Here is a 13,418-nt window from a genome sequence, read left to right on the forward strand (position 1 = left end):
TTAAATGAGATCACCTGTATGAGATAACGGAGTTCATAAATGTTCCATGAATTAAATCCCGCGTTCTCCAGATGTTGCAGTTCTCTCTGGAGTCCCCGGGGGGCGCCACTCTGGCCTGCCTCAGTCTGATGACTCTGGGTCTGCTGTCAGTCCACGTCTCCATACCTGAACACATCGTGGTGTTGGACAGCACCATGGTGGACAATGAGGTGGTGAAGAGGTACGCACACACCTATACACACCAACACCTACACACACCTACACACACACACCTACACACACCTATACACACCTATACACACCCACCTATACACGCACACCTATACACGCACACCTATACACGCACACCTATACACACCTACACCTACACACACCTGACCTCTGCTGTGAAGCGGTAGTATGATTCATGTAATGAGAATGGCGTGCACACACACACCTACACACACCTACACCTACGCAGACCTAGACCTATACACGCACACCTATACACGCACACCTATACATACCAACACCTACACACACCTACACACACCTACACTTACACACACCTACGCATACCTACACCTACACACACCTACACCTACACACACCTATACACACACACCTATACACCTACACATACCTACACCTACACACACCTACACCTACACACACACACACCTACACCTACGCACACCTATACCTACACACACCTACACCTACGCACACCTATACACACCAACACCTACACAGACCTACACACACCTATACACCCACACCTACACACACCTACACAGACCTACACAGACCTAGACAGACCTACACACACCTACACACACCTACACCTACACACACCTATACACGCACACCTATACACGCACACCTATACATACACACCTATACACACGCACACCTATACACACACACCTATACACCCACACCTACACACACCTACACACACCTACACCTACACTCACCTACACCTACGCACACCTATACCTACACACACCTACACCTACGCACACCTATACACACCAACACCTACACAGACCTACACACACCTACACACACCTATACACACACACCTATACACCCACACCTACACACACCTACACCTACGCACACCTACACCTACGCACACCCACACCTACACCTACACACACCTGTACCTACGCATACCTACACACACCTACACCTACACACACCTGCACCTACGCATACCTACACACACCTATACACACACACCTATACACACACACACATACACACACACACCTACACACACACACCTATACACACACACACACCTACACACACCTATACACACACACCTACACACACCTATACACACACACCTACACACACCTACACACACACACCTACACACACCTACACACCCACACCTACACACACACCTACACACACACACCTACACACCCACACCTACACACACACACACACCCACACCTACACACACACACACACCCACACCCACACCTACACACCCACACCTATATACACACACACCCTTTCTCTGGCGCTCCTTCTTTCTCTCTGTCTAAAATGAACAGTTGTTTCTCCAAATTAGTTTTTCTCATGTAGCCCCAGATCCATATTATTATACAGTCCCCTATATCCCCAGATCCATGTTATTATACAGTCCCCTATAGCCCCAGTCCCCTATAGCCCCAGTCCCCTATAGCCCCAGTCCCCTATAGCCCCAGATCCATATTATTATACAGTCCCCTATAGCCCCAGTCCCCTATAGCCCCAGTCCCCTATAGCCCCAGATCCATAATATTATACAGTCCCCTATAGCCCCAGTCCCCTATAGCCCCAGATCCATATTATTATACAGTCCCCTATAGCCCCAGATCCATATTATTATACAGTCCCCTATAGCCCCAGTCCCCTATAGCCCCAGTCCCCTATAGCCCCAGATCCATAATATTATACAGTCCCCTATAGCCCCAGTCCCCTATAGCCCCAGATCCATATTATTATACAGTCCCCTATATCCCCAGTCCCCTATAGCCCCAGTCCCCTATAGCCCCAGATCCATAATATTATACAGTCCCCTATAGCCCCAGTCCCCTATAGCCCCAGATCCATAATATTATACAGTCCCCTATAGCCCCAGTCCCCTATAGCCCCAGTCCCCTATAGCCCCAGATCCATAATATTATACAGTCCCCTATAGCCCCAGTCCCCTATAGCCCCAGATCCATATTATTATACAGTCCCCTATATCCCCAGATCCATGTTATTATACAGTCCCCTATAGCCCCAGTCCCCTATAGCCCCAGATCCATATTATTATACAGTCCCCTATAGCCCCAGTCCCCTATAGCCCCATGCCCCTATAGCCCCAGATCCATATTATTATACAGTCCCCTATAGCCCCAGTCCCCTATAGCCCCAGATCCATATTATTATACAGTCCCCTATAGCCCCAGTCCCCTATAGCCCCAGATCCATATTATTATACAGTCCCCTATATCCCCAGATCCATGTTATTATACAGTCCCCTATAGCCCCAGTCCCCTATAGCCCCAGATCCATATTATTATACAGTCCCCTATAGCCCCAGTCCCCTATAGCCCCAGATCCATATTATTATACAGTCCCCTATAGCCCCAGTCCCCTATAGCCCCAGATCCATATTATTATACAGTCCCCTATAGCCCCAGTCCCCTATAGCCCCAGTCCCCTAAAGCCCCAGTCCCCTATAGCCCCAGATCCATATTATTATACAGTCCCCTATAGCCCCAGTCCCCTATAGCCCCAGTCCCCTATAGCCCCAGTCCCCTATAGCCCCAGATCCATATTATTATACAGTCCCCTATAGCCCCAGATCAATATTATTATACAGTCCCCTATAGCCCCAGTCCCCTATAGCCCCAGTCCCCTATAGCCCCAGATCCATATTATTATACAGTCCCCTATAGCCTCAGTCCCCTATAGCCCCAGTCCCCTATAGCCCCAGATCCATATTATTAAACAGTCCCCTATAGCCACAGATCCATATTATTATACAGTCCCCTATAGCCCCAGTCCCCTATAGCCCCAGACCCCTATAGCCCCAGATCCATGTTATTATACAGTCCTCTATAGCCCCAGTCCCCTATAGCCACAGATCCATATTATTATACAGTCCCCTATAGCCCCAGTCCCCTATAGCTCCAGTCCCCTATAGCCCCAGATCCATATTATTATACAGTCCCATATAGCCCCAGATCCATATTATTATACAGTCCCCTATAGCCCCAGACCCCTATAGCCCCAGATCCATGTTATTATACAGTCCCCTATAGCCCCAGTCCCCTATAGCCCCAGATCCATATTATTATACAGTCCCCTATAGCCCCAGATCCATATTATTATACAGTCCCCTATAGCCCCAGTCCCCTATAGCCCCAGTCCCCTATAGCCCCAGATCCATATTATTATACAGTCCCCTATAGTCCCATATCCCTATAATTATACAGTCCCCTATAGCCCCAGATCCATATTATTATACAGTCCCCTATAGCCCCAGACCCCTATAGCCCCAGACCCCTATAGCCCCAGATCCATGTTATTATACAGTCCCCTATAGCCCCAGCCCCCTATAGCCCCAGATCCATATTATTATACAGTCCCCTATAGCCCCAGTCCCCTATAGCCCCAGTCCCCTATAGCCCCAGTCCCCTATAGCCCCAGTCCCCTATAGCCCCAGTCCCCTATAGCCCCAGATCCATATTATTATACAGTCCCCTATAGCCCCAGTCCCCTATAGCCCCAGATCCATATTATTATACAGTCCCCTATAGCCCCAGTCCCCTATAGCCCCAGTCCCCTATAGCCCCAGATCCATATTATTATACAGTCCCCTATAGCCCCAGTCCCCTATAGCCCCAGTCCCCTATAGCCCCAGATCCATATTATTATACAGTCCCCTATAGCCCCAGATCCATGTTATTATACAGTCCCCTATAGCCCCAGTCCCCTATAGCCCCAGTCCCCTATAGCCCCAGTCCCCTATAGCCCCAGATCCATATTATTATACAGTCCCCTATAGCCCCAGTCCCCTATAGCCCCAGATCCATATTATTATACAGTCCCCTATAGCCCCAGTCCCCTATAGCCCCAGTCCCCTATAGCACCAGTCCCCTATAGCCCCAGATCCATATTATTATACAGTCCCCTATAGCCCCAGTCCCCTATAGCCCCAGATCCATATTATTATACAGTCCCCTATAGCCCCAGTCCCCTATAGCCCCAGTCCCCTATAGCCCCAGTCCCCTATAGCCCCAGTCCCCTATAGCCCCAGTCCCCTATAGCCCCAGTCCCCTAAAGCCCCAGTCCCCTATAGCCCCAGATCCATATTATTATACAGTCCCCTATAGCCCCAGTCCCCTATAGCCCCAGTCCCCTATAGCCCCAGATCCATATTATTATACAGTCCCCTATAGCCCCAGTCCCCTATAGCCCCAGATCCATATTATTATACAGTCCCCTATAGCCCCAGTCCCTTATAGCCCCAGTCCCCTATAGCCCCAGATCCATATTATTATACAGTCCCCTATAGCCCCAGTCCCCTATAGCCCCAGTCCCCTATAGCCCCAGTCCCCTATAGCCCCAGTCCCCTATAGCCCCAGATCCATATTATTATACAGTCCCCTATAGCCCCAGTCCCCTATTGCCCCAGATCCATATTATTATACAGTCCCCTATAGCCCCAGTCCCCTATAGCCCCAGTCCCCTATAGCCCCAGTCCCCTATAGCCCCAGATCCATATTATTATACAGTCCCCTATAGCCCCAGTCCCCTATAGCCCCAGTCCCCTATAGCCCCAGATCCATATTATTATACAGTCCCCTATAGTCCCAGTCCCATATAGCCCCAGATCCATATTATTATACAGTCCCCTATAGCCCCAGTCCCCTATAGCCCCAGTCCCCTATAGCCCCAGTCCCCTATAGCCCCAGATCCATATTATTATACAGTCCCCTATAGCCCCAGATCCATATTATTATACAGTCCCCTATAGCCCCAGATCCATATTATTATACAGTCCCCTATAGCCCCCGTCCCCTATAGCCCCAGATCCATATTATTATACAGGCCCCTATAGCCCCAGTCCCCTATAGCCCCAGATCCATATTATTATACAGGCCCCTATAGCCCCAGTCCCCTATAGCCCCAGATCCATATTATTATACAGTCCCCTATAGCCCCAGTCCCCTATAGCCCCAGTCCCCTATAGCCCCAGTCCCCTATAGCCCCAGTCCCCTATAGCCCCAGATCCATATTATTATACAGTCCCCTATAGCCCCAGTCCCCTATAGCCCCAGTCCCCTATAGCCCCAGTCCCCTATAGCCCCAGATCCATATTATTATACAGTCCCCTATAGCCCCAGATCAATATTATTATACAGTCCCCTATAGCCCCAGTCCCCTATAGCCCCAGTCCCCTATAGCCCCAGATCCATATTATTATACAGTCCCCTATAGCCTCAGTCCCCTATAGCCCCAGTCCCCTATAGCCCCAGATCCATATTATTAAACAGTCCCCTATAGCCACAGATCCATATTATTATACAGTCCCCTATAGCCCCAGTCCCCTATAGCCCCAGACCCCTATAGCCCCAGATCCATGTTATTATACAGTCCTCTATAGCCCCAGTCCCCTATAGCCACAGATCCATATTATTATACAGTCCCCTATAGCCCCAGTCCCCTATAGCTCCAGTCCCCTATAGCCCCAGATCCATATTATTATACAGTCCCATATAGCCCCAGATCCATATTATTATACAGTCCCCTATAGCCCCAGACCCCTATAGCCCGAGATCCATGTTATTATACAGTCCCCTATAGCCCCAGTCCCCTATAGCCCCAGATCCATATTATTATACAGTCCCCTATAGCCCCAGATCCATATTATTATACAGTCCCCTATAGCCCCAGTCCCCTATAGCCCCAGTCCCCTATAGCCCCAGATCCATATTATTATACAGTCCCCTATAGTCCCATATCCCTATAATTATACAGTCCCCTATAGCCCCAGATCCATATTATTATACAGTCCCCTATAGCCCCAGACCCCTATAGCCCCAGACCCCTATAGCCCCAGATCCATGTTATTATACAGTCCCCTATAGCCCCAGCCCCCTATAGCCCCAGATCCATATTATTATACAGTCCCCTATAGCCCCAGTCCCCTATAGCCCCAGTCCCCTATAGCCCCAGTCCCCTATAGCCCCAGTCCCCTATAGCCCCAGTCCCCTATAGCCCCAGATCCATATTATTATACAGTCCCCTATAGCCCCAGTCCCCTATAGCCCCAGATCCATATTATTATACAGTCCCCTATAGCCCCAGTCCCCTATAGCCCCAGTCCCCTATAGCCCCAGATCCATATTATTATACAGTCCCCTATAGCCCCAGTCCCCTATAGCCCCAGTCCCCTATAGCCCCAGATCCATATTATTATGCAGTCCCCTATAGCCCCAGATCCATGTTATTATACAGTCCCCTATAGCCCCAGTCCCCTATAGCCCCAGTCCCCTATAGCCCCAGATCCATATTATTATACAGTCCCCTATAGCCCCAGTCCCCTATAGCCCCAGATCCATATTATTATACAGTCCCCTATAGCCCCAGTCCCCTATAGCCCCAGTCCCCTATAGCACCAGTCCCCTATAGCCCCAGATCCATATTATTATACAGTCCCCTATAGCCCCAGTCCCCTATAGCCCCAGATCCATATTATTATACAGTCCCCTATAGCCCCAGTCCCCTATAGCCCCAGTCCCCTATAGCCCCAGTCCCCTATAGCCCCAGTCCCCTATAGCCCCAGTCCCCTATAGCCCCAGTCCCCTAAAGCCCCAGTCCCCTATAGCCCCAGATCCATATTATTATACAGTCCCCTATAGCCCCAGTCCCCTATAGCCCCAGTCCCCTATAGCCCCAGATCCATATTATTATACAGTCCCCTATAGCCCCAGTCCCCTATAGCCCCAGATCCATATTATTATACAGTCCCCTATAGCCCCAGTCCCTTATAGCCCCAGTCCCCTATAGCCCCAGATCCATAGTATTATACAGTCCCCTATAGCCCCAGTCCCCTATAGCCCCAGATCCATATTATTATACAGTCCCCTATAGCCCCAGTCCCCTATAGCCCCAGTCCCCTATAGCCCCAGATCCATATTATTATACAGTCCCCTATAGTCCCAGTCCCATATAGCCCCAGATCCATATTATTATACAGTCCCCTATAGCCCCAGTCCCCTATAGCCCCAGTCCCCTATAGCCCCAGTCCCCTATAGCCCCAGTCCCCTATAGCCCCAGTCCCCTATAGCCCCAGATCCATATTATTATACAGTCCCCTATAGCCCCAGATCCATATTATTATACAGTCCCCTATAGCCCCCGTCCCCTATAGCCCCAGATCCATATTATTATACAGGCCCCTATAGCCCCAGTCCCCTATAGCCCCAGATCCATATTATTATACAGGCCCCTATAGCCCCAGTCCCCTATAGCCCCAGATCCATATTATTATACAGTCCCCTATAGCCCCAGTCCCCTATAGCCCCAGTCCCCTATAGCCCCAGATCCATATTATTATACAGGCCCCTATAGCCCCAGTCCCCTATAGCCCCAGATCCATATTATTATACAGTCCCCTATAGCCCCAGTCCCCTATAGCCCCAGTCCCCTATAGCCCCAGTCCCCTATAGCCCCAGATCCATATTATTATACAGTCCCCTATAGCCCCAGTCCCCTATAGCCCCAGTCCCCTATAGCCCCAGATCCATATTATTATACAGTCCCCTATAGCCCCGTCCCCTATAGCCCCAGATCCATATTATTATACAGGCCCCTATAGCCCCAGTCCCCTATAGCCCCAGATCCATATTATTATACAGGCCCCTATAGCCCCAGTCCCCTATAGCCCCAGATCCATATTATTATACAGTCCCCTATAGCCCCAGTCCCCTATAGCCCCAGTCCCCTATAGCCCCAGTCCCCTATAGCCCCAGATCCATATTATTATACAGGCCCCTATAGCCCCAGTCCCCTATAGCCCCAGATCCATATTATTATACAGTCCCCTATAGCCCCAGTCCCCTATAGCCCCAGTCCCCTATAGCCCCAGTCCCCTATAGCCCCAGATCCATATTATTATACAGTCCCCTATAGCCCCAGTCCCCTATAGCCCCAGTCCCCTATAGCCCCAGATCCATATTATTATACAGTCCCCTATAGCCCCAGTCCCCTATAGCCCCAGTCCCCTATAGCCCCAGATCCATATTATTATACAGTCCCCTATAGCCCCAGTCCCCTATAGCCCCAGATCCATATTATTATACAGGCCCCTATAGCCCCAGATCCATATTATTATACAGTCCCCTATAGCCCCAGTCCCCTATAGCCCCAGATCCATATTATTATACAGTCCCCTATAGCCCCAGTCCCCTATAGCCCCAGTCCCCTATAGCCCCAGATCCATATTATTATACAGGCCCCTATAGCCCCAGATCAATATTATTATACAGTCCCCTATAGCCCCAGTCCCCTATAGCCCCAGATCAATATTATTATACAGTCCCCTATAGCCCCAGTCCCCTATAGCCCCAGTCCCCTATAGCCCCAGTCCCCTATAGCCCCATATCCATATTATTATACAGTCCCCTATAGCCCCAGTCCCCTATAGCCCCAGTCCCCTATAGCCCCAGATCCATATTATTATACAGTCCCCTATAGCCCCAGTCCCCTATAGCCCCAGTCCCCTATAGCCCCAGATCCATATTATTATACAGTCCCCTATAGCCCCAGTCCCCTATAGCCCCAGTCCCATATAGCCCCAGTCCCCTATAGCCCCAGATCCATATTATTATACAGTCCCCTATAGCCCCAGTCCCCTATAGCCCCAGATCCATATTATTATACAGTCCCCTATAGCCCCAGTCCCCTATAGCCCCAGATCCATATTATTATACAGTCCCCTATAGCCCCAGTCCCCTATAGCCCCAGTCCCCTATAGCCCCAGTCCCCTATAGCCCCAGATCCATATTATTATACAGTCCCCTATAGCCCCAGTCCCCTATAGCCCCAGATCCATATTATTATACAGTCCCCTATAGCCCCAGTCCCCTATAGCCCCAGATCCATATTATTATACAGTCCCCTATAGCCCCAGTCCCCTATAGCCCCAGTCCCCTATAGCCCCAGTCCCCTATAGCCCCAGATCCATATTATTATACAGTCCCCTATAGCCCCAGTCCCCTATAGCCCCAGATCCATATTATTATACAGTCCCCTATAGCCCCAGATCCATATTATTATACAGTCCCCTATAGCCCCAGATCCATATTATTATACAGTCCCCTATAGCCCCAGTCCCCTATAGCCCCAGATCCATATTATTATACAGTCCCCTATAGCCCCAGTCCCCTATAGCCCCAGATCAATATTATTATACAGTCCCCTATAGCCCCAGTCCCCTATAGCCCCAGATCCATATTATTATACAGTCCCCTATAGCCCCAGTCCCCTATAGCCCCAGATCCATATTATTATACAGTCCCCTATAGCCCCAGTCCCCTATAGCCCCAGATCAATATTATTATACAGGCCCCTATAGCCCCAGATCCATATTATTATACAGTCCCCTATAGCCCCAGTCCCCTATAGCCCCAGATCCATATTATTATACAGTCCCCTATAGCCCCAGTCCCCTATAGCCCCAGTCCCCTATAGCCCCAGATCCATATTATTATACAGGCCCCTATAGCCCCAGATCAATATTATTATACAGTCCCCTATAGCCCCAGTCCCCTATAGCCCCAGATCAATATTATTATACAGTCCCCTATAGCCCCAGTCCCCTATAGCCCCAGTCCCCTATAGCCCCAGTCCCCTATAGCCCCAGTCCCCTATAGCCCCAGTCCCCTATAGCCCCATATCCATATTATTATACAGTCCCCTATAGCCCCAGTCCCCTATAGCCCCAGTCCCCTATAGCCCCAGATCCATATTATTATACAGTCCCCTATAGCCCCAGTCCCCTATAGCCCCAGTCCCCTATAGCCCCAGATCCATATTATTATACAGTCCCCTATAGCCCCAGTCCCCTATAGCCCCAGTCCCATATAGCCCCAGTCCCCTATAGCCCCAGATCCATATTATTATACAGTCCCCTATAGCCCCAGTCCCCTATAGCCCCAGATCCATATTATTATACAGTCCCCTATAGCCCCAGTCCCCTATAGCCCCAGATCCATATTATTATACAGTCCCCTATAGCCCCAGTCCCCTATAGCCCCAGTCCCCTATAGCCCCAGTCCCCTATAGCCCCAGATCCATATTATTATACAGTCCCCTATAGCCCCAGTCCCCTATAGCCCCAGATCCATATTATTATACAGTCCCCTATAGCCCCAGATCCATATTATTATACAGTCCCCTATAGCCCCAGATCCATATTATTATACAGTCCCCTATAGCCCCAGTCCCCTATAGCCCCAGATCCATATTATTATACAGTCCCCTATAGCCCCAGTCCCCTATAGCCCCAGATCAATATTATTATACAGTCCCCTATAGCCCCAGTCCCCTATAGCCCCAGATCCATATTATTATACAGTCCCCTATAGCCCCAGTCCCCTATAGCCCCAGTCCCCTATAGCCCCAGTCCCCTATAGCCCCAGATCCATATTATTATACAGTCCCCTATAGCCCCAGTCCCCTATAGCTCCAGTCCCCTATAGCCCCAGATCCATATTATTATACAGTCCCCTATAGCCCCAGTCCCCTATAGCCCCAGATCAATATTATTATACAGTCCCCTATAGCCCCAGTCCCCTATAGCCCCAGATCCATATTATTATACAGTCCCCTATAGCCCCAGTCCCCTATAGCCCCAGTCCCCTATAGCCCCAGATCCATATTATTATACAGTCCCCTATAGCCCCAGTCCCCTATAGCCCCAGATCAATATTATTATACAGTCCCCTATAGCCCCAGTCCCCTATAGCCCCAGATCCATATTATTATACAGTCCCCTATAGCCCCAGTCCCCTATAGCCCCATGCCCCTATAGCCCCAGATCCATATTATTATACAGTCCCCTATAGCCTCAGATCCATATTATTATACAGTCCCCTATAGCCCCAGTCCCCTATAGCCCCAGTCCCCTATAGCCCCAGTCCCCTATAGCCCCAGATCCATATTATTATACAGTCCCCTATAGCCCCAGTCCCCTATAGCCCCAGTCCCCTATAGCCCCAAATCTATATTATTATACAGTCCCCTATAGCCCCAGTCCCCTATAGCCCCAGATCCATATTATTATACAGTCCCCTATAGCCCCAGATCCATATTATTATACAGTCCCCTATAGCCCCAGTCCCCTATAGCCCCAGATCCATATTATTATACAGTCCCCTATAGCCCCAGTCCCCTATAGCCCCAGATCCATATTATTATACAGTCCCCTATAGCCCCAGTCCCCTATAGCCCCAGATCCATATTATTATACAGTCCCCTATAGCCCCAGTCCCCTATAGCCCCAGTCCCCTATAGCCCCAGATCCATATTATTATACAGTCCCCTATAGCCCCAGTCCCCTATAGCCCCAGATCCATGTTATTATACAGTCCCCTATAGCCCCAGTCCCCTAAAGCCCCAGATCCATATTATTATACAGTCCCCTATAGCCCCAGTCCCCTATAGCCTCAGTCCCCTATAGCCCCAGATCCATATTATTATACAGTCCCCTATAGCCCCAGTCCCCTATAGCCCCAGTCCCCTATAGCCCCAGATCCATATTATTATACAGTCCCCTATAGCCCCAGTCCCCTATAGCCCCAGATCCATATTATTATACAGTCCCCTATAGCCCCAGTCCCCTATAGCACCAGTCCCCTATAGCCCCAGATCCATATTATTATACAGTCCCCTATAGCCCCAGTCCCCTATAGCCCCAGATCCATATTATTATACAGTCCCCTATAGCCCCAGTCCCCTATAGCCCCAGTCCCCTATAGCCCCAGTCCCCTATAGCCCCAGTCCCCTATAGCCCCAGATCCATGCGTCCTCCGAAACACAACCCAACCAAGCCGCATCCATCCCGGAAGCCAGCCGCACCAATGTGTCGGAGGAAACCTTGGTTAGCGTGCACTGCGCCCGGCCAGCCACATGGGTCGCTAGTGCGCGATGAGACAAGGACATCCCTACCGGCCAAACCCTCCCTAACCGGGCCGACGCCAATTGTGCGTCGTCCCACAGACCTCCCGGTCGCGGCCGGCTGCGACCAGAGCCTGGGCGCGAACCCAGAGTCTCTGGTGGCACAGCTAGTGCTGCAATGCAGTGTCTTAGACCACTGAGTCTCTGGTGGCACAGCTCGCTCTCTGATGCAGTGCCTTAGACCACTGAGTCTCTGGTGGCACAGCTAGCTCTGTGATGCAGTGTCTTAGACCACTGAGTCTCTGGTGGCACAGCTAGCTCTGTGATGCAGTGTCTTAGACCACTGAGTCTCTGGTGGCACAGCTAGCTCTGTGATGCAGTGTCTTAGACCACTGAGTCTCTGGTGGCACAGCTAGCTCTGTGATGCAGTGCCTTAGACCAATGAGTCTCTGGTGGCACAGCTAGCTCTGTGATGCAGTGTCTTAGACCACTGAGTCTCTGGTGGCACAGCTAGCTCTGCGATGCAGTGTCTTAGACCACTGAGTCTCTGGTGGCACAGCTAGCTCTGTGATGCAGTGCCTTAGACCAATGAGTCTCTGGTGGCACAGCTAGCTCTGTGATGCAGTGTCTTAGACCACTGAGTCTCTGGTGGCACAGCTAGCTCTGCGATGCAGTGCCTTAGACCACAGAGTCTCTGGTGGCACAGCTAGCTCTGCGATGCAGTGCCTTAGACCACCGAGTCTCTGGTGGCACAGCTAGCTCTGTGATGCAGTGCCTTAGACCACTGAGTCTCTGGTGGCACAGCTAGCTCTGCGATGCAGTGCCTTAGACCACCGAGTCTCTGGTGGCACAGCTAGCTCTGTGATGCAGTGCCTTAGACCAATGAGTCTCTGGTGGCACAGCTAGCTCTGTGATGCAGTGCCTTAGACCACTGAGTCTCTGGTGGCACAGCTAGTGCTGCAATGCAGTGCCTTAGACCACTGCGCCACTCGGGAGGCCCCCCCACACTAACTTGATAACATTAATTTACTTTTCTTATTCTGTGCATGAACATGATGGCTCACAATGTGTTGGCATTTCAAACCTGCCCACGAAGTAGACATTCAAATAATTGGCAATATTTGAAAGATTTTGTGATGAATGAGCCATCTGATTCAATGAAAGACAGGAGTTGAATTAGTCTTTCTGCCCTTCATTTTGTTTGGTGACGGGGGGGGGGGGGGTGACAGTGGGCGTGGCCAATGGAGTGGTTCAAATAC

The 13,418-nt window shown here is 50.3% G+C and overlaps 1 protein-coding gene across 1 annotated transcript in view; it reads left to right on the forward strand.

The window, feature by feature from the left end:
* LOC135529969 (general transcription factor 3C polypeptide 1-like) overlaps positions 1–13,418 on the forward strand; it is a 120,780-nt gene that overhangs the window by 79,403 nt on the left and 27,959 nt on the right. Inside the window, 1 exon segment of the mRNA XM_064958368.1 lies at positions 72–220. Within this exon segment, the coding sequence (XP_064814440.1) occupies positions 72–220 (149 nt within the window).

The sequence above is a fragment of the Oncorhynchus masou genome, unplaced genomic scaffold (assembly GCF_036934945.1).
Source record: "Oncorhynchus masou masou isolate Uvic2021 unplaced genomic scaffold, UVic_Omas_1.1 unplaced_scaffold_1221, whole genome shotgun sequence".
Lineage (NCBI taxonomy): Eukaryota > Metazoa > Chordata > Actinopteri > Salmoniformes > Salmonidae > Oncorhynchus > Oncorhynchus masou.